Source organism: Terrapene carolina, unplaced genomic scaffold (assembly GCF_002925995.2).
Source record: "Terrapene carolina triunguis isolate 2854851 unplaced genomic scaffold, T_m_triunguis-2.0 Scaffold88, whole genome shotgun sequence".
In the NCBI taxonomy this organism is placed as follows: Eukaryota; Metazoa; Chordata; order Testudines; family Emydidae; genus Terrapene; species Terrapene triunguis.
The window spans coordinates 22,683,684-22,711,623 of record NW_020664439.1 but is presented as its reverse complement, the minus strand read 5'-3'; the positions used below and the strand labels follow the sequence as shown (position 1 = coordinate 22,711,623).

Genomic DNA, 27,940 nt, shown 5'->3' with positions numbered 1-27,940 from the left:
TTAGGGAAGCCAGAAATGCATCACGAGTTTTTATTTTGCAATGAGTGCAATATTACAGGTAAAACTCAGTTTTATAGTCCCATAGTATACAGAACTAAACAAAGACATTCTACCATGCTGTATGTACTGTACATAAAAACCTGGTCAAGATCTTCAGTGTGAGACTAATACCCTAAAGCAGTGCCTTTGCTGTTAGAAGTTGTATTAAGTTTGCATGTATGTGAACAATTTAGTACTAACATTTACAGTAAGGCAGTGTTACAACCACTTCAACTTCTAAACAATCTCAAAAATATAGGGTCTCCTATATAAGATAGCAAGCAAAAGGAGTAACGCCATTCATCTTTTAAGAGGTAAAGCACAGCCCTACAGGTTTAAAGGAATAAGTGTCAAGCCAGTTTAGTGCCCTGTTCCCCAGTTTTTTGTTTTTATTTTTAAATAGGCATATCCAGCAGTTTTACTTAAAAGGGAAGACTTCAGGATTGTGCAGGTACAGCCGGCACAAGGATTTCTACTTTATAGCTTTTGCTCAGTTCTCACCTGTAGTACTGCAAAGATCTTCAGCCTGATGAGTTTTATCAAGCTACTAGGCAAGCTTAACTGACCACATTCAACACTTTCCTAGCTGCGATAGCTCTGGAAGAAGTTCTTGTATCTCTATGAACATCGGCAATAGAAGTGCTTCTATTGGAGGTAAGTGTCAAGTTTTTTCTTGATATTGTCAAAGGAGTCTGCTCCCATGTAGTCAGCCTGGCCTTGCTCCCACCTCTCCTTCCGTTCTTCTGAAGATTCAGCTGGTGGGGGAGATGATGGCGAAGTTAGTGCTGCTGCTGAAAGTGACATGTGGGACACTGCCTCTGTAATCTCATCCTGGAAGGAGAGCATAGTAAGTAGACTGTATAAGAGTTATAGGGCCTATTTCTAAGCAAGCAATAGAGGGCTGAGGGTGGGAGAACCAATGAGATGTTCTCATGCAAAGCAGCAAGCACTGTTTGGAAAAAAAAAAAAAATGCAGGGTTTATACAACTTTCCTAGCCAAAGAGAAAAATGAACAAATTGAGAAGTCAATGGAGAGCGCACAGGAAAGTACTGGTCAATATCGGTTTAAGTTCTTCATACCTCTCTACAGAAGCCACAAGAGAAAGCCAGAGAATAGACCAAGCCCGATAGCTGCAAATAGTTCATTAGAAAGGTGTAAGATGGACAAGAGAAAGCATAGCTCTAAAACAGATCAGTAACTTTGGGCTTAGAAAGGTTGAGAACTTAAAACTACTTTATTTTTGGTTATACTAAATTTAGTATAAAGTTACTGCAAAGCTGCATTCCATTCATGCTATTAAACTCCATGTGTAAAAGATTAAAATAAAGATAGAAAGTTACCTTAACCTATACTTTCCACTTGCTCTACAGATGCAATCTTCCTAGACTAGCTTTTCTCCCCTCCCTCCTATAGAGACTGTCAATACCAGCCTGTGGAGTGTCGCAGGAGCACTCCTAGTATGCCAAGTTCTCTTTTAGTCATGCTTATAACCATCTGCAGCCTCAGTCTGAGATGCATGAATATTAGTGCAGCTACATTACTTCTACAGAGTAGCTTCTGAACTGCAAGGCTGATCACACCCATATATATCACATCACTGTAGTGGTGGCCATCATTGCACACACTGTCATCCAGGGAGAGATCTTAACCACTGTATGAGATTGCTTGTTCTCACCTAATGTTCAGAATTCAGTTTTGTGATAAGGGGGAACCTCTAACACAGGAGGTCTCTGCTCAATCCTAGTTTTAATTTTAGGCCATTCAGCATCAACATTTTGCTCTTCATCAGTCTTTAGGGAGCATAAAATGGGGGTTCACTCTGGCCAGTAAGGGTGGGTTACAAGGTATTTCTGTATGGCCTTTTCCACTGAATGGAATCATTTCCGGAATATCTGGAGTAAGTCTTGATATTCAGTAAAAATTCAGTACTTTGTTACAAGACAAAAATCCTTTTAAAAAAGATAAGGGGGTTAATATTTCTACAGTGTTAGCAGAACTTCAGTACGAGAAGTAAATAGAGACAAAGTTTAGTCTCACACGTTCAAGCACTTTCCAACTTGGGATGTGTGGACTTTGGAAAGTTAGAGACATTTAGTTCAGCATATTTGGGAACACCTGTTGTAGAACTATTCGAATTTAATCTGGTGAGCTTTAAGCTGGTTAACAGCCAGATAATTCCTATTAGTTAGTACAAATGTTAGGTTGCTACAAATTACTTAAGGACTTCAGGATCCTGACTCCTTGTTTTGTCATACAACATTTTTGTTTGGGTATCATCTGTGGGGACTGACCCCCAAAACAATGAGCCTTTACTGCTTGAGCTAGAAGACCAAGTCTGTTCGCTTGAAGTCAGTGAGAGTCAGGCCTCTGTATGTAGTTGGGGGGGAAAAAATTTACCCCAGTTTGGTTTCTACACCATTGTTAGTAGCCACTTTTGCAGTTCACAGTACACCTCTACCCCGATATAACACTGTCATTGGGAGCCAAAAATATCTTACCGCGTTATAGGTGAAACCACGTTATAGCGAACTTGCTTTGATCCGCTGGAGCACTGCTTTACCGCGTTATATCCGAATTCGGGTTATATCGGGTCGTGTTATATTAGGGTAGAGGTGTAGTTATTTAGAAAGGGAGGTGGGTAAACAGTTACACCAGTGACCAGACTAACCCAGTTATTTCCTCTGTTCTACTTTATTTCAAGTCTTAAACAAGGAGTTGAAAAAAGCTGTGCTTCAAGTCAATGGATTCTCCCTGAAGCCTTCAGTAATTTGAAGTCTGGGATGGGGGAAGTACAGAACATCCGCATTTAGAATGTTTCAATGCAGGTATCTAAGATACAAGATGACGACATACCGCCTTTACACCTGTAGTGGCGTCTTTAACAATTCCATGTTGTTCTAGTAGGGGTAAGATGTTGGTGATGAAGGTATGCCACCACATGTTGAGGAATTCTGGGTGAACCATTGTGGGATCACTTGTGTCACCTTTTATGCTTTTGGTTTTAGAGTCATATGTGTAATTCCATGGTTTCATTCTTCCTAGGAAATGCACCACTTTAGCATTTGAACCAAACCTGCCAAACAAAGGAATCTGAATTAGATACCAGATGTCCAGGAAAAGTACATACATGATAGCTTTTTCTTTAGGAGATGGAATGCTAAGAAATTGCAACTGCCTACTGGCACTGAAAGCATCACTATGCAAGAGGAGAATGCAGATAGACTTCTACCTCAAATAGCTTATTGAGATTGAAAATAGCCAAAACCTAGTGGTTTGGGCCATTTCAGTACTTACAGCAGCCAGTCTCTTGGTAGTTTGGTGTCCAGGAGAGCTCAGGATCGAACAGTCTCAAGCAGCAGTTGCAATCAGAACAAGTTTTAAGAGTGAGAGTTTCCACTACAGATTCAGTGATCCAAATAGATAGACACCATACACTTAGCTAATCAGCCATCAGTGACAAGATCACTGGTTTTTTTTAGTCTTCAGCCCTACAGAAGGGGAGGTTTGAGTTGGTCAGAATATCCAGCTTCAGAAAGCTTCTGCCACTGCAGCGGGTAGTCCAGGCATCCTTGAAGGATACAGTCTGTCTCACCTGCCATGGTGAGCCTGCATGGAGGTGTTTTAATGATTCTCCCTCCCCCTTCCCCCCCCCCCCCCATTGCTGCCTTGACAAATTTCTTTCTTCAAATACATGGCTGTTCAGAACCCTTAAAATCTTGGCTCTCCAGGTAGATCAAGAATGTCTGATTACACTTAGTTTTTATGGAAGGGCTACATAAATCATCATGCAGCTATAGTGAGTGTATTTTTTAAAGTCCCTTTACCTTGCTAGTAGTAGTCTAGTAGGATCAGAGAGCCCACCCCAGTGAACTCTTGGTGTTACATTGCTATAGACTTTGCCTCCACTCAAAGTATGAGTTAGGGCTAGTCTACACTGGCAATGCTAAAGCGCTGCTGCAGCGGCGCTTGAACGTGGCTTGTGTAGTCTAAAAAAACCCCACCTCCACGAGGGGCGTAGCTCCCAGCGCTGGTGCATTGTTTACACTGACGCTTTACAGCACTGAAACTTGCTGCTCTCAGGGGGATGTTTTTTCACACCCCTGAGTGAGAAAGTTGCAGCGCTGTAAAGTGCCAGTGTAGACAAGCCCTTAGAGTTTCTAGCCCTTCTGGTTGCAGAGGAAGCTTTCTATCAGGAACCTAGTCAAGCAGTACGCTGTCTTCTCAAGTCTGCAGGCAGAAATCTTCCCAATGGTGAACTGCCTCATTTTCATTTTAGTGAAAACTTTAAATCAGTGGTTTTTGATATCCATATTCCCCATTTCACTTCTGATCATGTCAGCAGAAATCAGATCATTCAACAAGCCCAGGTTACCTTCCCGGATGCCCTGGCTCTCTCCTCAGCAGCTGGGAAATACTCCCACTTTCCTCAGCTCTTGGGGTAAACATAGCTCCATTGAGAAGATATGCAGCATGTTAAAAGTTTAGTGTTTTGTGGTAGTTTAAAACTAAATTTTATTAAATTGTATGTTTTCATGTGTCAACATAAATGTTTGAAAGTGATGTGAAGCTATTGTATGATCAGCAGGAGGAATCTTGCTGCCAGAGTTTAGGTCAAATTCACTGTTAAATACTAGGAACATACAAGAGATTGCATTGAAGAACTTCGTTTTCAGGCTTTAAGTGCAGTGCCCGAGAGGCTAAGGGATCAGAATAAATGGCCAAGTTTAGTTTTTAAGCTAGTCAAGACCATTTTAATGGAATTAAGACAACACCATTTTGTCCTCTTGAGGATCAGTCTTCCCTCAATTGGATCTGTTTCAGGGTAAGTCTACACTACAGCGCTACATCGGACCTAAAGAGAATAGAAACAAATAATGTGCTTTGTGCGTTCTTGTCTTTTGTTGTTTCTTTTGCTTTTTTGGTGGGTTTTTTTTATTTTTTTTAAAAAAGACTAGCTAGCAAGTCTGTTTCTGTGAAAATTGATATTTGTTTGTTAACACTGCTTTGCCCCCTCAATCACTGCCCAGGAGGCTGTGGCTGCACAAAAAGCCCCTAGTGGCTGCATGTACCTATGGTGGCCGCATTTGAGAAACACTGGTTTAGGCTGATCCTTTCTGTTGTGTGAATAAGATTAGACTTGTAAAGGAAACTGGTCTTCTACAATAGTTACATTAGCACATTCCATGCATTCCTGGATTGTTCTCTTTGGAGTCAGTCAGGATGAAAGTGCCTTTATTTTCTATAGAAAACTTAAGTATGTTCAAACAGATTGCAATCACTAGTTGTATTCCTTCCCCCCCCCCCCTCCCCAAAAGCAGGGGTACCCAGCATGTAAGACTTTCTATGCAGGTGTGAATCTTAGCCTCATGGTACAGAGACTCTGAAGGATTAGATATTGATGTCAGAGTAGGTTTAAAGTTTGGTTCATTACAACTATTGAACTGTGTCTAGTGGATGTGGGCATCTACATCAAAAAGATGTTCATTTAGAATGCCTACTCTGACAGCCCATGTGTTACTTGCAAAATCCAGAAACCACTAGCTTTAACAGTTCATTGTGTTCATCTAACTCCGTTCAGTTTGAAGGAAGTTTTTGCCTGGGCCAGACAGATCCAGCTGACCTCTCATGGCAAAATCAAGGTCAATTATAAAGTTTTTTTGCGACATGACTAATCTCAGCAAGGGAGTAGCTGAGGAGACTACTGTGTACATCACAATAGCTTTCAGCTTACTGAATGCTGTTTATTCTGACTACTCAGTAGTGAGTATTCACTCTGGCTTGCATGTATTTCTTCTTAAAATAAGCGTTCTAATTTTAACCTGACAATATTTCAGATGTTCAGATCACAAGACATGGTTTGAACTTGAGCCAGCAACAATACTGCTTATGTTAGCTGCTGCATTAATCTCTAGCAACATGATGTCATCTAAAGATCACTTGGCGTTTTCATGCAATTGCTCCTCACTTGCTTTTGAAGCAAGTTAACATGGTCCAGTTGTAATAAAAAGATCATAAATTGCACCCATATTTGAATAGTTTTACACACTTTATGCTGTAACAATCCTAGAGTTTAGATCAGAATTAGGCTGGTAACACAAAGTACCATTACATGGGAAAAATGTTACCTGAAATGGCAGGGATTTGCGTTTGTGCTCAGAAGGACAAAAACAAGCTTTGTTACTTGCTGCCCTAGAAGCTGGCTATTGCAGGTTTAGGAAGATTGCTGTGAGGTGGAGTGTAAGCAACAGAGGAAAAACCTCATGTTTGACACCCAGGTCTGCTTATTTGCAGGATGCATAACATGATTGTCCCTGCAGCATTTTTGTTTTGAGTCAAATATTTATGCCGCCGATGACAGCTCCCAAAAGGGGCAACCCAATAACTACGCTTGTATCGTGATTAGTTTTAGTAACAGGCCAAAAAAGGAGAGAAATTATAATCTATATAGATGTCACCATACTCAGCCCACATTGTCTTGGGTGAAACCTCACTCAACCAAACTCTTTAGCAAGGACAACTGCAGATAATGCCTCTTTGGTCACAGTAGTATACCTGTGATTAAAAGTGTGTTGAGTTGTACTCTTGCAATAGAACAGGTCCTCAGCAAATGCACCTATGCTAGGTAAATTAATTCAAAGAATAAGCTGCTGCCACTGACAGAGGTAGTTTAGGCCACAGACATGTAAAGAATACTTCCATTTTAATTAGTTTTTTATCTAAATTAAACCATTATATGGTTCAAAGTGAAATTAAGAGATTGCACTAGCTATCACATACTGTTCATTTGGCCTAACCTTGGATCTCCACACTGAAATTGAGTCAAAGAACTGATTTTATACAGCCTTTTCATCATCTAGTAAGAGATGGGTCTGCTTCACAAAAGCTCTTGTAAATTTGGCCTGTATAATGGCTACACTAGATTATGAATAATTTTTCTACAAGAAAGAATGTTGAACTTACGCTTTAAATGCTGGAAGGTAGGAGTATAGAGAAATGCTGCTTAAGTTATAAATAAATGGCAAGTGTTTGTTAATATCTGTTGTTGCCCAGCTGCTGAAGAAGGTGTTTAATAACCCCTGGTCCCCACCTGAAAGGGAAAGATGGAGAGTTAGCAGGCTGCATGAACACAATCAGTATTCCTGTTTTAAGTTTCTTCACTAAATCACGGATTCAAGACTCAGTTTAGTCATGTGAGCTAGCACACCCAGTAGGAATCAGCAATACAGTAGCATTCTATTTTTCTTAAGTTAGTTTTCTTAAACTATAACATTTTCACCATTGGGAGGGCACATTAGCCCTCTTCCTCTTGCCAGAGGCAGCTATAGATTTGTAAACTTAAGTCATACTTTAGGCTATTTTACCTCCCAGAAGACAGCCAAAGGCTTAGAATCCCTACAGGTATAATTTACATGTGAACATGCATTTGGTCTTGCATGATGCAACTCAGTTTCCATTCACAACTTGAAGTTGAGTTAAATTGGAGTAGTAAACATTGGAAGTGTCAGATTTGTTATTCCAGTTGCAGTGAGGCAAATACAGTAGACTAGATTATGATCTGTCACTCCAGATTTACACATGTAACCAAGATAATTCTGACCCCCGGTTGATTATTAGAGGCCCACATGTGGCTCAGCAGTCCTGTACATAATGAAACTGCTTTTTTGGATCAAGGACTGATTGGTTTGCTAGAAGCAGTGTAGGCCTTAATTACATTTTCTGAGAGATGTCACACTAGAAGTCAACTATATTAAAGCTCCTAGTTAGCTTCATAAGCTTATGTGAAACTAGAAGTTTTATGTTTCAGTTGATGCATGCAATAGGTGTTCAGACCCCCATTTTGAATGTAGGCTAGTTTACAACAGCAGAAGTCAGTGAATGATTGCCTGGATGCAGAGCCATTATGACGTGTTTTCCTAAGAGACTTGGAATGCTGAACAGAATGTAGGAATTTGACGAGAACGTGGATTAGTCAGACTTTGCTTGTGTTGTTCACCTTGACATTTGTTCTTTACTTACAGAAACAGCCTCAGCACTTTTCCAGACCAAGAACTACGCAAGCTCCCCTCGAACTCTCTCTGTTTTAGGACATGATAGTGCTATTCTGAATTTGATCTTATAATGTTGGTAAAGAGTAGACAGCTTTGACACACAAGTGAGATTCCTGATGTATGTTTTTGGATTAAGGTAGTATTAAAATTATTGTATTACTACTCTCCCCCCATTGTTAGTATGACTAACAATTCCATTATATTTATGCCAGCCAGCCAGGGCAAAAAAGGTGTATGAGAAACCAGACTATCACCACTAGCAGAGCCAAAAGGTAAGATAAAACAATTCTGAAGAAATCATGGCAGTGTTTTACTATTAGCTTTTTGCCAAGCAGCCAATTGATACAGCAGTAAGTTAGAAGTGACATGTGTAAGGCCCTACCAAATTCAGTCTATTTTGGTCAATTTCACGTTCATAGGATTTTAAAAATAGTAAATTTCATGATTTCAGCTATTGAAATCTGAAATTTCAGTGTTGTAATTGTAGGAGTCCTGACCCAAAAAGGAATTGTGGGGGGATCCCAAGGTTATTGTGTGTGTGGGGGTGGGGGTGGTACTGCTACCCTTACTTCTGTGCTGCTGGTGGTGGTAGCACTGCCTTCAGAACTGGGCAGCTGGAGAACACTGGCTGCTGGCCGGAAGCCCAGCTCTGAAGGCAGAACTGCCGCCACCAGCAGAAGCAAAATGGCATGGTACGGTATTGCCACCCTTACTTCTGTGCTGCTGCCTGCGGAGCTGGGCCCTCAGTCAGAAGCTGCCACCCTCCAGCCTCCCAGCTCTGAAGGCAGCAGTTCAGAAGTAAGGGTGGCATGGTATAGTACTGCCAACATTCTGCGCTGCTGCTGATGGGGCGTTGCCTTCAGAACTGGGTGCCCGGCCAACAGCTGCCACTCTCTGGCTGCCTGCTCTGAAGGCAGCGCAGAAGTAAGAGTGGCAATACTGCAGCCCCCCCTAAAATAACCTTGCAACCCTCCCCACAACTCCCTTTTGGGTCAGAGACTCAGGACCCCCAATTTGAGAGAAACTGGTATCCTCTGTGAAATCTGGCCTTTTGTGGGCTTTACCCTATACTATACAGATTTCAGAGGGAGAACAAATTTCATGGTCCGTGACGTGTTTTTCATGGGTATGAATTTGGTAGGACCCCAGACATGGGGTAAGTTTGAGAGAGCACAGAAACTAAGTGAGTTTGTCATCCGATGTTATTAGGAAAGCTCTTCCAAGTCAAGAGATATGCAACTATTACTATATATTAGGAACTTGCATGCCTTTATTTTGTAAGACTTCTACCATATTAGAAAGTGTCTCTGCATCTAAATGTTTGAGATGCATATTCCTATGGTGTTTTACCAACTGAACACATCTTAATACAGTTCTGTTACAACAACAGTTTGAGGTAGAGGAGCCAGACCTCCCATGTTTTGTGTTGGTCTGTAAGTTTAGACTAAGTGATTCTACTATCCTGAGTGATTGTTTGGAATAGATTTGCATGTAGACACAAAGAACAGCTGTAAGTTTTGCATCATATAACTAGTCCTCCTGCATAGTACAGGTTACTAAATTCCTCCCAAACACCATTATCCAATACTTCCTCTCCACTGCATATTCTTCGCTCCTTATGTTATGACTGTTTCAGTGTCCTAGTCTTACTGAAAACCAAGAGCCCCTCCAATCCCACCAAAGTGGAATGCCAGTTCAAGTTAGTGTTGTATAATAATTGTGCAATATGCTACTACAGTTGCAGGTATAATCAATACTTTAGCATCTTACATCTACACGTTGTTTTAGATCTGAAACTATTAACTGCTAGAATACCAGCTTGGATCCCATGCTAGAAGAAAATCTAGTAGAACCAGTTTCCCTTGCACTCCTCTAAACTATAAGATAGGTAGACTTTTTATTCTAGCTAGTCTTGCTTTTAAATTCATAAAGCCCCAGGTTTTTAGAAGTTTGCTAAAAACACTGAAGTCTTGTCTAAGGCAAGCATCGGACATTCCAGTTACTAAGTTCAGTTTCCCTTCTCCCTCCCCATTAGATACAGTAGCGTGGACCAAGATTACGGCATCATGTTATCCTAAACCTTTAGGCCAGCTGAGTTCACAGATCAGATCAATTTATCATTTCCCAGAAATGGAAAACTCGTGGACATTTTTAGTCTGTCTTATAAAATAGACATTTTGATACTTTGTAGTCATGTATACCAATATTTGAGGCAAGCAGTATTATATTGGAAGATATTTTCACAAACTTCTTGGGGACCTAAGAAAGAATTAGTATCCAAGAGTTGTGACTATTGTATGCTGTATTAAAATATTCAGCAAGTCTTATGGCCACTGACAATTGCTTTCTTACTGTAGAAAGTGGCACTGAGTTAAAATGAGTATTGTAGTGTGAATCTTGTTTACCAGGGTGGAATGCCTGAGCTATATTTTCTTGTACCCTATCCCTTAAGGATTGGTGTTCTGCTGAAGATAGCTCTGGTGAGCAGATATGATCACAGCAGAATGGCATGCTACTGTAAGACTTCAGCAGTGGGCATGTGCAAGCTTTTTTTGGATTATGACAGAAATTTAATAAAGTGCTCCTGTTTTAGAGAGTGACGGGTCTGGGAGTATAACAGACCCAAGTGGTGGAAACAGTATGAATAGAGTTAGAACATTAACAGTGCTCTTCCACTACCCTTATAGGTCAGCCTTAAGCTTCTTTTTTGTTACTAGATTCAATTCTTATAACTAGGTCTGCAAAAAAGCAGCTTTTTTTATACATTATACAATTACATCAAAACCTATTGATCTAATAATGCTTATGCACAAAGTTTAAGATGGTACAATGACATACTAACAATTCATTTCCCATGTTTAGGAGTGAGATTTTTTGAACACCACATTAGAGTCCCTATCATAGCAATAATGTAGGTTTTGCTTTATAACAGTGGTTCTCAACTTCTTTACCATTGAGGGCCCCATATGCAGCTCTCTAGTCTGTGTTATGTGGGCCGCATCCACACAACATAAATACTACCTGTATGGCCCTGAGGATGTCACATAGGCTGCAGATGTGTGCTGATTCAGCTGCAAGTGGCCCATGGGCCGCGGGTTGAGAACCACTTCTTTATAAACATGGGACTAGCTGCATGTTGGAAGAATGCTTGAGTTTAGCACTCACTGAAATAATTTGAGACAGGCATGCTAGTTAGCAGCACTTTTAGATCCTTGGCCATAGTATCATTGTCAATACCATCAGATGAAGTTATTGTCTGACCCCAAAGCAGCACAACCATGATTTATTCTGTTAAATTTATTATGTGCTACACTAGTTGCTTTATCAAGCTCTTTATGGCTACAGTGGGGATTTTGCATGATAGAGACTGAAGTCAAACTTCCTGTCTGACACCAGTTTGTCAAGCTAACCTCATTTGAAATAGTATTTTAGGATAGCTACTCTCAGGAAGAGTCTTGGGCTTCAAGTGAACCACAGCTCCTCTAAGGTTTTAAAAGATACTACCGAGTTAGTGGGAGACCAGTTGTCAGGAATTTGTCCCAACTAGATTTGAGAGGTATTTCTTGATACTAAATTAGATCAAAAGCCTGTTTACTCATGCTTTTACATATGCCACAGGCATATTGCTTGACTGACATTTTATAACCATGTCAAACAAAATGCCTATGGCATATGTAAAAACATGAAGTGCAGCAGGACCTAGAGTAGAGCCAGGTGACAACATGGGGTTATTCAACCCACGGCCTTGAAGTTATCCTTTTTGATACTGTTTTCTTCATGAACTTGAACTTAATGTAGCCACTTGAGAGTCAAAGCTTCAGTACTACAGAAATACTAAACGCAGTTTCTAGTAGCTGATTAGTTTAACTTCAGTGTATTCTTGTATGGCTGATAATTTTGTACTTGTGTATCTTGCAACTAAGTTCTATACTTGTTAGCACTGGCTGTGATTAATACATCTTCAGTCTGTAAAGTTTCTTGTTACTAGAATTCTAATAGAGATTACCACTGACTAATTCAAAGGCTAAATTCCTGCTTTTTATTGCTTTTGAGGGCTAAAACCTGAGTAAGGGCAGAGTTTCTTCACCATTAAGTCTTATCTAACCCTCAAGGTGATAGTCCAGTTTAGTTTGCTGGTCCACAATGTAGCAACTGTATGGGATTGCTGGACTGAACCAGAAGCCCTTTTTTTGGCATGTCCAGTTATTCAGTGAGGCAGCAAATTCAACTGTACTACCAACTTACTTGAAAATGGTGCTCCAAAGGAAGTTAACACAGAGGTCATCTACAGTCAATAGGCCACTTGTAGAATCTCATTTGGCCACCATTCTAGATTAAGGGGCCCATTAGCAGTACTTGCCAGAATGAATACAAAAAAGCAAGGAACTGCATGGGCCAGGAAATTTACTCTTGGGACTATTAGGTCTGAACTCTCTTTGGAGGTAAGAAGCCTGCAAGACAGTTTGCTACTCAATCAGCATGAACAAGGTTGTTAAAACTAGTTAGTAACACCAGAGATGACCCATGCTTGCCAATAGTGTGTGTGTGGGGGGCAGAATGAGGGCAGCTGACCTCAGCAGTTACCAAGCATGCTCAGTACAAACCAAGCAGCAAAGGGGGGGGGGGCAGGAGAGAAGAGGGGGGGGAAATCACATGACCCTACATGCTTCCCCCACATGCATTGCCTCTGAGTAATACCACTGTTGTCTCCATAGAGACATCTCCCCCCCCCCCCCTTTTCTTTTTGAGGAAATGCTGCTATTGATTAATAAAAACACCTCTAATTTTACTCAGCTATTTGACTAGCTGATGAGAGTAGAAGAAATGTTTCAGAACAAATCATTTCAAAAAGCCACTTAGAGCAGTCCAACTTTGGATGGAAACATCATGTTCACTTTATCTCTAAGGATATCCACAAATGATTTTTGTGAAAAGTTGAGTTGATGGGAGCTTATTTTCACTGATTTAATCAGTAAGTGACCAACACAATCAAATCCATTAGTGACTAGTTTGTATCTAAAATGCGGGATACTGGTTTATAATCTAAAGAATCTTCATTCTTCTAGTTGAGAGCTACAGAGAAAGTTTTAGAAATGGCTGTTTAGTTTGGCCTACCTTTCCCACTTAAGACTCATTAAGGTCCCTCTGAAGTCCATCTAGGCCTTTAATACAAGATAAGCTTATTAATGTTTGATGTTAGATTTCTGACTATAATGAAGTCAGACTCAATTTATAGGAGTCCATGCATATGAGTTTCCTGTAAACATGAGTACTCTTTCCAATGAGGTGCTGGAATTTTAGAATTCTAATGTAAGTGGTGTCCCCTAAGGCATGCCCATCTGAGACATTCCTCCTCCCCTCAGCATTTTAAACAATCCAAACTTCGAATGTTGGAGTCAATACATACCATCAAAGCTGCCTTTCTCTGTGGCAAGTTGTAACAGATGATTGTATGTTTCAATGGAAGGTCGATAAACAAAAACTCCAGAATTAAAACAGTCAGGCCAGCCTGGATCTGGTGCTGCAGATAGCTCTTCTTTCTCAAAAAGCTCATCAATATTTGATAAAACCTAGTTGTGGGGGGGAAAAAAATTGCTTTCTGTTTTCTAGGCTTTCTAACGCTTCATAGCATTGTTTTGTTGATTTTGCTATCCACCCCAAGATATGAAGGTAAGTGTTCATATCAAAGGTCTCATTTTATGGAGGATAGCTTTGACATGGATATATTCCCTTATTACTGCCAATTACAAGTTGTTTTGTAGGCTTAAGAGCACTTCCCTGCATACCAAGTTACAGGTCCCCAATAAGAAGAGGTTTCTATTGCAAGCCACTAGAAGGAACTGTATTCTGAATAGCAAATATATAACTTACCATTGTGTCTGCATCCATGAACACACATTTTGAATACTGAGTCAGTTCCCAGCAGTGGAGTTTTGTTAGTGTGACACCCAGCTCAGGTCTTTTCATTAGTGCTAGATGGGCTGAATCTCCACTGTCCAAGACATCTACCAATAAGATTTCATCGAAGACTTTTTCTAGCACTTTCCTGTGGAAAGTAGTAATTGTTGATTTATTTTTGCAAGTTAGTCTTTCCAATATCCCCAACCCCAAGATAGTTTTGTATTGCCTAGACACTTAGTGCACAATAAGGATTTGAAGCCTAGACTGTCTTGTATTTAGTCTTTTATTTAAACAGGTGCACAAGAGTCTTGTCAAGTTTCTAGCATAGAAATACCTTAGTTACCAGTTAGTGCTCCTGACTGGTGCTGGAGTAGTAGCAATGAGAACTGAAGCCCTGTGTATATACACAAGTCAGGCAGATCAGGTCTTGTAGTTTGAGCCTCCCACACAGTTTGTCTCAGCCAGACCTGAGAACACTGCCTCTTGGTGAGGTGACAGACTATTTTAAGCTTATAGCTAAGAAACAGGAAGCTATTAGACTGGTCTGTGCAGGACTTTGGACAGCAGCTGAATCCTGAACAGTTCTTGTTGATCTTTAAAGCCACAAGGAACAAACCCAACTGCTGCTAGTTTATCTAGCTCATCAAGAGAGTGTTTACTTAGCCATGGCTCTTCATGTGGCAGTGAGTGCAGTAGACATCTAGGTAGTTTAGTTTACTTTCTTTTACTTGGAAATAGTCTCTTGGAGCAATGTTGTGTCCACTGTAAGTTAAAAGCATCATATTAATTCTGAAGAGCTAAAGTGAAATAAGATATACTATGAGTTCTTAAAGCTCTTGGCAGTTATGCAAGTCCAGTTTTTATCATCGTTTAGTCTACCCACTAAAATTAAACATCAGTATCCGTAGAAGTATCTTGATTTCTACAGACTACTTTGAGGGACTAATGCTTATGGTTTCAGATTTCTTGACATTTTACGTTTAATACCAGTAGTGCAGGTTGGGCTAGCCAACCCATAAGCGTCTTGAGTATTTTGAGCTGCTATCAGGGAGTTAAATTGTAAATTTGTATAAGTTGAATGGTCTTGAACTACAACTTTACCCTCTAGATTGTCAACGGTTGTACTTTAAGTGATATTCAATATTATTCTAGTTCCAGGGAAGTTAAAAAAAATTACGTCTAAAATATAGATGAATATTGCAGATCAATAATAAAATCTTCAAGTTCTATTCATGCCACATTCCACTGGCTGTCCAAATAGATTTGTTTTAATTGTTATGTTGGAGTTTGTACTTTCATGCCCTCCTCTTCAGGAGGAAACTGTTAGCCTGGTAGACAGGAAGATGATTCACCTGAATAGAATGCTGTTGTATAAGTGAGGCACGAGTTGAGAGCCTTGAGACTGATTAAGTAGCCCATTTTGTGTTAGATAGTAGAGATAAACCTGGAATCACCTGTCATTATAGCAAGCAGTATTTGGCCAAGACAGCTTCCTGTGGATTAGATAACAAGGGTCATGTAACTAGTCCAGCTAGTTACTTCCCACTCCCAAGTTCAAAGGGAAGTCATGGCCTGAAGTTAAACTCATCTAGTCAAAGATTTCTAAGCTCTGTTCCATGCCGAAGTTTAGCTTTTGTTGTAGCACAGGCTTGTTACATTAATATATTCAGTGACAGATAAGACTGAGAAGCTCAAAGGATGAGCTATAACCAACTTGCTTATTTCCTGCCTTCATGAGGAATTTAATATGAAAGGTAAGTATTAAAGTTCGCAAGGGGGGGATGAGTTGTTTCAAATTTGAAGTTCTATCTAATTTACTTATATGGCCTCCGTTACTAGATTATCCAGGTGCCTCGGCTTTTGATGCATTTATCCTCAAAACATCTATGAGTTAGAGAAGGACTAGTCTCCCCCATTTTACAGATGGGGAACAAAGGCAGAGAGATTAAGACTTGAACAAGGTCACAGGAAGCCTTGTAGAAGAGCAGGGTACTCAGCCTTGATCTGAGTCTCAGGCTAGTGCCCTAAACTACTGTGCCATTGTGCTAGGCAGCAAAAGAGACCCTACCTTGAAGAACCTGTAGTTTAAGGCTATGTCTATACTAGAGATCTTACAGTAGCGCCAATGGGAGAGCGCTCTCCCGTCAACATAATTAATCCACCCCCAATGAGTGGCGTTAGCTGTGTTGGTGGGAGAAACTTTCCTGTGGACATAGTGCTGTTCACGCCAGTGTTTATGTCGGTGTATCTTATGTCACTCGGGGGTGGTTTATTCACACCCCTGAGCAACATAAGTTATATCGACATAAGTGGTAGCATAGACATAGCCTTAAACTACAACACAGACAAGGGGTAGGAGAGGAAGCATTCTCTCTATTTTACTGATGAAGGGAGGCAGAGAAAGATTATATGACTTGCCCAGAAAGTCTGTGGTGGATCCAGACATTGAACTTTCATCTGAGTCCCAGACCAGTGCCTTAACCACAAGACCATCCTTTCTCTCGTTGGCTAGTGGATTAAATTTAGCTATTTGTCAGTCTCTTCAGTGTATGACTTGTCAACCAGTATGCTCTGATTGGATAGTTTACTGCTGGAAGCAGCAAGTGTATAGAAGTTCACAGAATACTAATTGGCATCTACTGCCCTTAGTGTTTTGTAATATTCCGACCAGCTTTAGAAGGTCATGACAGAGAGCTTTCATTTGGGGGTTAAAAATTACTGTAACAGGAGCATTCAATGAACAACTAGGTGAAAATACTCATGAAGTGACATACCTCATGGGAGCAGAGACCTGAGGCGTTATGAGCACAGTTAGTTTCTTTATTGTTCTGTGGTGTTGCAGAGATGAACCCAAGACCAGTGCTCCTTTAACATAAGAGTCATTCGTAGCTAGAGTCACAAAAGACTGATCTTGAAAAGGAAGAGAAGTTGTGTTAGTATTCACATTTAGTTTTAAATCAAAGTATGCTTGCTAAAATTATTCAGTTCTACCATTGTATTTCACGCCAGAAGGTGCTAGGCAGAGAGTTATGTTGAGGAGCCTCAAAAGAATAAATAAACCACTCACTGTGTTTAAGATCCCTTGTACATTAGTAGGCATGCACAACATTTATGGAAGAGGTTGGCACAGTTGAGATATGCTACAGCAACATGTCTTGATTAGATCAGCCAGTGCACTGACAGACATGGTCCTAAATGTAGAAGGATGCACATTCCAGATTGTGTGGAGAGAAATTCAACTGCCACATCCAATCCTCTAGTTTTTACCAAGTAGAAACTTCATTCAGGTTCTAGCTGAGTTGAATCCAAAGTGTAAACTAGAATGGATGCAAGTTCCTCATCTAGAAGGAACTCAAAATCCACACCATGGACTGCTAACTGGGTAAGTAGACATCAGTTGCAAATGTAAGGTGTTTTTGTACTGGCCAACCTGCAGTGAGTATCTGTCTGCCAGATAGTACTACTTTAGTTCTAGAGTCAGTCTCTCAGTAAGGTGTTTAAAACTGAATATCCAGGGAGTTATGTTAGTACATTTGATATTTCACTTTTGCTGTAACATGTGAGATCTACATATGGAGTAACAGTATTCTGAAATTTTATCGGAACTTGCAGATTATTTGTTTAGCAAGACTTGCAAAACTACAATGAGAATGCAAACTTTTAATGGGAAGTGTCTTATCTTCTATCTAGAAATATGAAAAGGAGTGAATTACAACTTGAATGGTGGCAACATTTAGGCTTGTAGGAGTTACTTACAGAGTTATATTTCACATTGTTCTCTACCACAAACAATATCTGGATTATTTTAAACTACAGTAAAACCATCCATACATCCCTCTGGTGCCCCAACAATCTTAGATACACTAACATACCCCTCTCATTTACCCCTGATCAAGTCAGGTGACTCAGCAACAAGAACTTAGTTTAAAGTCACGTTTAGCTAATGCATATTTTAGTTGCCAAGCTATCTCTACCAATCCTACCATAGAATCACTATTGACCAAACAATTTTTGCAATTTAGTCACATTTATGCAGTTGACCTATCCTTTGAAGATTAAGATGCTTTGCAAAGAAGCATGCTCACAGATTTATTCGTCCACCTTGGAAACAATTTTTGTAGAAGTCAGATTTTAAATCAACATTAAAGTTTTAGAAATAAACCTATTTAAAATTAAATTTGAAATAATGACAACCTATAAAGGCCTAAAATAATTAAAATTAAATAAAAAAATCTTAATTAGTACATATTTGCTGCCAAGTTTTAAAGAAAAAAATGCATTAAGCTGGTGAAAATCACTGCCTAAAAACAAGCACATGTAACCAGGGTATGACATGCCAAACCAGCTTTTGACAGTGGTAGTCTCTTCTGAAGGTGAGGAGAGAATATTTTCCTAGTTTCATTTCAGTTCAGAGTTAAGAAACCAGCTGATAATGGAAAAAGCAGGAAATCTTGTTTTCCTCTTCCAGTCTATTAATAAGAATAGGTGAGAAGAATATATCTACTAGTTCTAAAGTCTTGAAGGACACTGACCAGAAACAATCTGTTCAATAACTATAGGTAATACTTACTTTGTAAAATAAATCAGCTAGATTTAAATACTAAATATTTGATAAGTTTTGATAAGAAAAAAGTGTGTGCAGCACACTTAATGTAGTTTTATTTAATAAAGAATAAAGCGCTGTTTTTGTGCATTGTAACTGAATTTGAGTTCCTATTCAAGAACTTGACAAATCAAAAGTAAAAGGTTAATCATTTGGTAAATCATTCACCATTTTCCAACATAATATAAAATGTTGGAATTAATCTGAACAAGTGTACTTTAAGATATAGAATTACTTAAATGTGTAAAGGTATGGTGTGGCCTCTTTCTGGTTAGCAAAGAGAAACAACAAGGTTAGAAGGCTCTATTTGGTAGCCATTAAAATGTTTGTTTGCAACTAATCAGTGAAAATCAATTTTTATTTTACTAAAGAAAAAAACAATGCAAAACATGATTTAAATCATTGATGTAAATCAATATTTTCTGTTTGCTGATTTAAATGATTTAAATCAGTTTAAACCACCAATTTCAAGTCCACCCTGGTTGCTTCCAAGGAAGACGGGTAGCTGTGCTGAGAACTGTGTTTACTGAAACAAGTTTCAGAATTTTTATTTTGCTTTGAGGAGATTTAGCTAGATTTTATCAATGTAGTTCATATTTTGAATGATACAGAAATGTGACTGCAGGTATTTTTAGAGCAACAAGGTGGGTGAAGTAATATCTTTTATTGAACCAACTTATGTTGGTGAGAGACAAGCATTCACAGAGCTGTTCTTCATGTCTTTAGTAACCAGAGACTTCTGAGCACCTCAGGTGATTGCACATTTTACATAAATATAGAATAAAAGAAATAGTGATCACTTAAGAAGTTTGCCAGGGCAACAGCTTTGACACAACAAACCTCTAAGATGTGACAAGCTGAGGTAGACTAACACTGTCAAAGGGCTACAGTCTTGCAGGAGTTAGTTCTGCACAGAAGAGGCCACGCTTTGAGTGCCATGTGGAGCAACCCAGTGGCAGGTATCATTCACTTTCTGCAGTCCACAATGCAAACTGCAGATTTATGGAGCCATCCAGAGAGTTGCCTGAGTGTGTAGTGCATATTGCTGTGATAGTTCTTATGCAAGAATGGTTGGATTAGAACCTGAGGTCTGCAGCTATGTCTTAGCCTCAAAATGGCAACTGGGGATTCTTCCCCCCCATTTCTTTGCTGCAACCACCACCACTCCTTAAAATTTTAGTGGAAAATTATAGTAAATTGGCCACATTAGTTATGAAGCAAATTAAGATTCTTATTGCAATAAAACCCAGCCCTTGCAGCTGAAATGCAATATTAGAAGCTAAATATGAACTTTATCTCAACTTTATTTATATTTTTGCATTAAAATTTTATGTGGAGTCAAGATTGACTTGTGTAACCAAGTTGCTGTAGATGAAGAAACTGGTATTCTTAATCTCATAGGGTGGACCACATCTTTGATATTACAAGTGAGATGTTAAAGGGTCCTCTTTAAGGCATACATGTTAATTTTTTTCAACTACAGCAGCAGTTGCCTATATGGCAAATTGTAAGCAATTGTAAGAGTCTGATGTACTTTAAGGCAGTTTAGTACCTGGAACCTACATAGCCAGCAGCATTGTGGTCAACAAGTTCTGTAGACCAATCTGAGAACCTTTGGCTAGAATGGCAACAAAATTAAATTAATCTTGGGTCATCTAGATTACAGTATTTATAAATGTTTCCAACCTAGCCAAGTTTTAGACTTCAGAAGAGTTTCTACGGAGTCATGCATCGAAGGGGATACATTTCCTACTTAAATTCACTGAGAAGTAGTGATTTGTAGTAGTTCATGTTGCTTGGTGCATCTAGGGCAGGGGTAGGCAACCTATGGCACGTGTGCCGAAGGCGGCACGCGAGCTGATTTTCAGTGGCACTCACGCAGCCCGGGTCCTGGCCACCGATCCGGGGGGCTCTGCATTTTAATTTAATTTTAAATGAAGCTTCTTAAACATTTAAAAAATCTTATTTACTTTACATACAACAATAGTTTAGTTATATATTATAGACTTAGAGGAAGAGACCTTCTAAAAACATTAAAATGTATTACTGGCACGTGAAACCTTAAATTAGAGTGAATAAATGAAGACTCGGCACACCACTTCTGAAAGGTTGCCGACCCCTGGTCTAGGGACCGTATAGATAGAACAATTCCCAGTCTGTTAAGAACTTCAGAAACTAGTAGCACTAATGCTGAACTACAGCTCTAGAAGTCATGCATACTGTAGATGTAATTATCTGGAAAAATTCTGAAAAACTATTTTTCCATTCTGCCCCCATGAAGCCAGTATGAATACAGAAATTATATAAACTACTTGCATTAACTGTATCAGACAAGCAAGTTGTTAGTGTCTTAAGCAGTGTAAACATTCCTCTAGGAGCAAACACTTGTGTTCTTGTCCCTGGATTTGCAAGTTACTCTTCTCACTTTCCCACTGAATGAAGAGTTTTGTCTTGAAAAGCTAAGAATTCACTAGGCCTGACTCAGTGAGCCGCTAATGTATTGCATTTAAAAACAGGGATTGTACAGACAATAATAGTTTGACAAACTAGTGACTGCATCACTTGTGCCATCATTCAAACTAAAGTCTTTGTCCAGATGTTTTCTAGGCTACAAGGCTCTTCCAGTGATCTAACACCCTCATTGTTTACTTGTTAAGACCTTTGTATGGCATCAGGGGGTCTGCCTGCCTTTTTGAAACTGCATATTCAAGTACCACACTGCTGGATTTACTAGCCCAACACCACTGAGCAATACAGGAAATTCTTAGAGTGGCCAATGTAACATGTATAAGGATTTATGGTCTGATTGAAACATTAAATTAAGTTTGAGGATGAGCAACAGGGAAAGCTAGAAATATAAGGCAAATCCCTTCTGAGTTACTTGCTAGTTTTGCTCCCTTGGGACAGCAAGGCTTTATTTACTTTTGCTTAATGGAAGCGTGGTGTGGCAACCCCTTCAGAGGAGGGTCATTTGACATAGTTCAAGTCTATGCAGTATGAAACAGGACATGTTAGTGTTAACATGGAATATACCCTCCCTATGGAGCACCAAGCCTAGGCTGGTTATTATGCTTTGTATTGGTGTGGAAGATTCAGGCCACTTCTTTTAAATTTGAACACACAACAGTTATCAGAAACAATGAAGTTGCTCCAAACTGTGCTGTCAACAGGCTACGTTGTCAATTGACTTTTTAGTAACATCCTTCCATCAACTCCATCCCCTAGCTATTATTTCTACCACCCCCACTTTATGTTCTATTTATAGGCTACAGCAGCTGAACAGGGGAGTACCCTTCACACTAATGTGTCCGAGGGGTACTGTGGACACGTGCAAATCTATAGCCATGGGGCACCTGTTTTACTTGCCTGAACATAAAGCTTCTTCTGTCTCCCTCCAAAAGGCTGTCTTAGCCAGCGTAGAGCTATGTAGGACTGACCTGTTGCTAAGCAATTGTGACTGGTCCAACACCTTCTGTGGAGCAGCCCTCCTTCACATATGCCTGAGGTCACTATATTTACAAGTCTATGCTTGCCCTGTGTTTCCATTCTAGCTAGGTGGGGTTTTTTTTTTTTTGGGGTGTTCAGACTCCACCTCTCTGAGTTTCAGACAGTAGCAAGTTTAAATTCTGTAAATACAAGTTTCATTAGAATCTATGTAAGATCAATGGGGCATCTGTATGAGCTGTTGGGAAAAAAAATGCAAGGAAAGTTGTTTAAATAATTACCAAGAAGTGTGTTAAACCCAGATATAGCAGTACTAATAATCTGAAAGCAAAACTGACTTCCTCATTCCACTTTTCTTGGCCTGGGCCATCAGAGATGACAGAAGATCATCTACTCGTGGCAAGTTTTAAGAAAATTCTTGTGATGACAAGTGTTATTAGGAAAGATTAATAGAGGTTTTGAGCAGACAGCATCCCTTCAGCATTTGAAAGGCAGAGTCAAACGAACATCTTCAGACCCATTTAAAAGTATCTCCATTTTTGTTAGCTACACTTCTCTGAGAGATACCTGCTATTGCGAGAGCTAATGTTATTATAGCTGAAGGATCAGAGTTGTTAAATTTCATGCAGTTGAGAGTAGGTGGTCTTGTCAGTTTCCACCATGTATAGGGGTGTTACAGCTCGGGGGGTGGCTGTCTTTAAGAGCACAACACTGAGGAATTTGCCAAGGACCCCAGGGATAGGCATAGCACTAGAAGGTAGCTTTAAGTCGTTTTAGGGCAACTAGATTTCGAGTTGTCTCTTTTTTAATTTAAGCTTGAGCTGTTTGACAAGCCCCGATCAAGAAGCCGAACAGGACTTTCACGTCCTGGAGATGCACCCCCTGGATTCCACTTCAAGGCATAGGCGTCAGGGCCAGACCTGACCTTTCCCCAAAGTTCAGGGGACATTTGGGGCCAGGCCCATCTGTTCCGCAAGTTACGTGGCTGAGAAGCTGACCCTAGTTGCGTGCACACGGGGGTAACGCTCGCCCCAGCTCCTAGACCGCCTCCCGGGGGTGGCCCTGGGTGACGGGGCAGTGGTGCTGCAGGGGCCTCTCCCGCAGGAGCCGGGAGGGGGAGACAGAAGTGGGGGCATGCCGCGGGGGCGCGCGGCTTGCCCAGCGGGGAGGAGAGGCGCCCATTGGCCGGGGGAGCACTGGGGCAGGCAGGCAGCACAGCTAGCCTAAAAATAGGAGCCGCCATAAGCGAGCGAGCGCCGGGTTCCCCGCTAGGCCGAGCTCCGCTTCCTTCCTGCTCCGCGAGCCTCCGGCGGCAGCTCCCGCTCTGGGGGAGGGGCAGCCTTCCCGCGAGCCGGCCCGAGCCGGGGGTAGCGCCAGCCCGGGGCAGTGCGGGCAGGGGGCTCGGCGCAGCCCGGCCGCAGGAGCCGCCCCCGGTAACCCTCCCGCAGCTCCATCGCCCAGCCGGGCAAGGGGCTGCGCCGCTCAGCCCCCGCGGGCGGGCGGGCCCGGCTCGGGCGGGGCGCACTTACCAGCCATGGTGCCGGTGCCGGTGCCCGTACTGCTGCCCCTCCGCCCGGGACAGATGCTGCGGCCGCCGGCTACTCGCGAGCCGCTGCCGGAGCCGCCCTTTATATCTGGGCGGGCGGAGCCACGTGGGGCACGTACGCAGCCTCTCGCTAGCGCCGGCGTGGGGAGACTCGACTCGCCGGTCTTGGGGCTCCCAGCACGGGGCGAGGAGTAGCCCCTGTGCCAGGGCTGCCCGAGAACAGTCTTTCCTCGGGCTAATTCCTTCCTTCCGTTCCCTGTATCTGCTTTGCACGCACCCAGCACCGTGTGCTAAAAGCCAGATTCTCCATTCCTCTCCCAGGTGCTTTGTGCTGCCGGAAAGCTGCCCTGACGGCCTCGTTGGGGATTCACCTGGTGCTAGCCGCGTTCATTGCTGGGGTATCTGGGTTGCCGCCTGCTTCGCTGAAGGGGGGTGGTGGTGGTGAATGTGGCATTGCTTCCTCTTCCTTTCCCACTGCTAGAAAGAGTTTTGTGGCCTGAATTGCAGGGTTTGTGTGGGGTGCAAGACTCCCACAAAGAATGGGACGCCAAGCAGCTTCTGTGCTTTGCTTGTGCTTATGGCCAGCCAGGGGTTATGTTCTGATAAGTGACCCCGTAAAAATGACATGAGTTTTTTGTATTGTTCTTTCTCAACAACTTCCAGGTCCAGTTTGTTCACCTTACAAATAAAAATATATGTTTTCTACCTCCTAGTGCTGCAGTCTCCACCTGGGATCTGAGAGTCAAGCTGGATTTTGCCTGTTGCTTGCATCACTGCTGCTACTTCGGCAATCGCAACTCAAAATATTCTGTTGATAGTGCATATGAGAGAGAGAGAATCCAGCTGCTTGTCCCAAAGCTGTGTTGGCTCTGCAGGGATAACACAAATACAATCTTATTTGTTTCAGTAAGGTGAGCAGCTACAGGAAGTAAATTTGCTTTACATTTTTACAGTCATTTTTCTGACTAGAAGTACAATAAATTTCCACAGGAGCTTGATGAAATTGCTCAAATCAGCTAGCCCACAGACACTATACTGAGGGTGGACATTTTTTTTAGGCTAGGGATGAGCACTGATACACTGTGAATTTCAGGGCTTCCTGCCATGAGGGGTGCAATACATTCTGAAATGCAGGATGCCTTGCAGTTCATTCAATGCTAAGACAACAGCACAACAATGCTCACCAGAGAGAATACAAGACTTTAATATTATTATTCGTAGCACCTAGAGACCACAACTAAGGAGAGGATAAACTAAAGCTTGCTGAGTAGTCTGGGGCAAGGTTGGTTCAGATGATAAATGGTGGTTAAAACAAAGCATAAATAGTACAACTAAACCATACAATATGCCTCGTTAACAATCACAGCTGATTATGGAACAGAATAGCTCATACTCCCTTCAGAATCAGAAAGTAAAATACTAAAGATAAAATATTTGCATTTTAAATACTAAGAACTACATTATGGTAGCCCCAGTGCAGGGGAAGTGCAAGGTTCAGCAGCTGTGGAACAAAGTTACTAAAGATCTGAAATCAAAATTTTTTGTTGAACATTGTGGGCACTCTGTAGTAAGGACAAATTGTTATAGCAGTTGAACTGCTGTAAAATCTGGAGGAACAGCAGTGAAGTCAGTGGAGTTACTCCAGATTACACTTGTGTAAACTTTAGCAAAATCAAGGGAGTTACTCCAGATCTAGATTTATATCAGTGTAAAACTCCAGTGGTATCACTGAACTACTCCACATTTTACATATTTCAGGTGCACCTGAAATAAGAACCTTGCCCATAGAAAATAGGCTGTGGTGGACTGAAGTGAATAGTTGTGAACATAGAAACACCAAATAAATAGTTTGAACATTTATTACTTAAAAGCTTAGTGTGCACAGAAAACTTAAATCAGTGCACTATTTTAACTCTGATAGGGTTTCAAGTTTGGATGAGTCTATGGGAGATCTGAAAAATTAAAAATTTCTGTTTAGACAGTCAAACAGTTTAGATGCTTGTTCTCTCTTATTCAAACATTTTAAGGTTCCCTTCTCCTACCAATGATCCTTCTCCCTCCCTGCTTCAAAGTCAGTTATATTCTCCTCATTCCCTTCAAAAACCCCATCTTTCCCCAGAACTCTATTATCTCCTTCTTAACAGCCACAGTTCCCTCTCCAAGGCCTTGTTTTTACTAGGAAAACAGATGGTTTTTTTTACCACATTAGCTAACTAAATATTAGTTATATTATTATATATTAGAATATTAGCGTGGACAAGGCAGGTACAGTTTTAACATAGGTTAGCACATTGAGGTAAACATTAGGCTGTCTCCTAGCTAATGTGGTTTAAAAAATTACCTTTTTTCCTAGTATGGATCTACCCCAACTCTGCCAAGCCCCTCTCTATAATCCCTACCTTTGGTGATGCTCCAAATGGGTGATAGTATAATCCAGTTCAGAGGTGGACAAACCGTGGCTCACGAGCCACATGCGGCTCTTTTACAGTTAAAGTATGGCTCACGGCGCTCCCCCTCCCCGCATCCCATTCTCCACCAGACTGGGGTAGGGGGAGCTCAGGGATTCTGTCCTGTGGCAGGGTGGTGGGGCTTCTGCCCTGCAGGGAGGGGGATCTTGGGCCTTCAGACCTGCGGGAGGCACCTGAAGCCCTGAGCCCCAGCTGCCACACCCCACAGGGCTGAAGCCCTGAGCCCCAGCTGCCACGCCCAGCTCTCAAAACTTCTGAAGATTATCATATGCAACTCAGCAAGTCAGTAAGTTTGGCCACTCCGATCTAGCGGCTAGGTCACTTGGGTAGGACCTAGAAGACCTGAGTTCTAAACCCAGCTATGCCACTGATTTGCTTTGTGGCCCTGGGCAAGTTGCTTCACTTTTCTCTGTCTTTGTTTCCTCCCATTTTATATATTTAGACTATAAATGGTTTGGGGCAGGAACTGTCTCTTACTATATGTCTGAACATCATGCTTTATTTTAACCACCATTTATCATCTGAACCAACCTTGCCCCAGACTACTCAGCAAGCTTTAGTTTATCCTCTCCTTAGTTGTGGTCTCTAGGTGCTACGAATAATAATATTAAAGTCTTGTATTCTTTCTGGTGAGCATTGTTGTGCTGTTGTCTTAGCACTGAATGAACTGCAAGGCATCCTGCATTTCAGAATATATTGTACCCCTCATGCCAGGTAGCCCTGAAATTCACAAGATTTGAAGACAACAACACAGAAAGTGGTGAGATTCTCTGAAATTTCAAGATCAGGAAGTGTAGGCATCTTGCTAGGGTTTGGGAAGAAGCAGGGGTGATACTTACCCATAGTTATCAAACCTAAGAAAATGCTTTGGTTTAATATTTGTGATGAGACTTCCTTGGTTGTTTTCCCCCACCCAGTTAGGCCATTCCTGGATTTCACTAAGGGCTGGTGCAGTGATTGAGAAAAGGGTTGACATGCTGGAAATGACTGACCCAATGAAAGTTTGAGCAGTTTTGTTTCTGACTGTATTAATTTGACTCTCAGTTACACCCCACTGAGAAAACTCATTTGCTGTAGTCAAGTCGAGAGACATCCACTCATTTCATGCTCCAAAAGTGCAAACAGCTTCAGTGTTGCAAGATAGGGAGTACAGTAAGAATAGTGCTTAGCAGTTACCTTCTTCAAAGGGCTCTATAAACATTAATCAGTTAATCCTCACAGCTATGAGGCAGGTATTATCATCCCCATTTTATAGAGGAAGAAAATGAGGCTCATAGAGATTAAAGAGCATAATTTTTTACTCATTTATGCTAGTGTAAAAATACAGTGGCATTAATCTGGAGTTTATCTTAATTGACTTCAAGGGAGTTACTTCAGTCTTATACCAGTGTAAATTAGAGCAGCATTGGCCCTAAGTGACTTGCCCAAGACTATGCAGCAAATCAGTGGCACAGCTAGAATCAGAATTCAGAAGAACCCACTCCCCAATCTGTACTCCGTCATCAAGCCTTTGCTCATCATATAACACAGTAGACTTAGTGTGAGCTTGCAGGTAGATACTCCTGGGTTCTTGACCTAGGTGTGTCTGCATGGAGGCAGATTAATAAGGCTTCCTTTTTATAGGAGTTCAGTTTCATAAAGTTGAAATCTCTAGGACCTGCAGGTCTGCACATAAAAGCTACCATTCATTAGTCAAGGCTTAAACTAGAGTGATGATTGGAGAGAGATCCCTTTTATCATCTGTATAGCAGTGCAAACAGGCTGCACTGATGGTATTTAAAGCCTACCATGTAAGCAGCATATATCACCGAAGGGAAGGTGTCCTGCCATAGTAATGACTACATGGGTCAGAAGCAAATGTTAACTAAACCAGGCCCCAAGGATTCCCTC

General features: G+C 41.2%; 1 protein-coding gene across 1 annotated transcript; it reads right to left on the bottom strand.

The window, feature by feature from the left end:
* Positions 1 to 16: 16 nt before the first annotated feature.
* GYG1 (glycogenin 1) lies at positions 17 to 23,642 on the bottom strand. Its single transcript, XM_024208510.2, has 7 exons — positions 23,566 to 23,642; positions 16,764 to 16,899; positions 13,960 to 14,134; positions 13,496 to 13,658; positions 7,001 to 7,127; positions 2,894 to 3,113; positions 17 to 870 (listed from the first exon to the last, which is right to left on the bottom strand). The coding sequence occupies exons 1-7, from the start codon at positions 23,570 to 23,572 to the stop codon at positions 685 to 687; spliced, it is 1,014 nt and encodes a 337-aa protein (XP_024064278.1). The 5' UTR covers positions 23,573 to 23,642; the 3' UTR covers positions 17 to 684.
* Positions 23,643 to 27,940: the final 4,298 nt, after the last annotated feature.

Excerpts from the sequence above, each read along its gene's own strand:
- GYG1 (XM_024208510.2), bottom strand. Across the intron at positions 3,114-7,000 it reads TACCTTCCAGCATTTAAAGC|GTTTGGTTCAAATGCTAAAG; the intron begins GTAAGTTCAACA and ends TTTGTTTGGCAG. Across the intron at positions 871-2,893 it reads CCACTACAGGTGTAAAGGCG|GATGAGATTACAGAGGCAGT; the intron begins GTATGTCGTCAT and ends CTCTCCTTCCAG.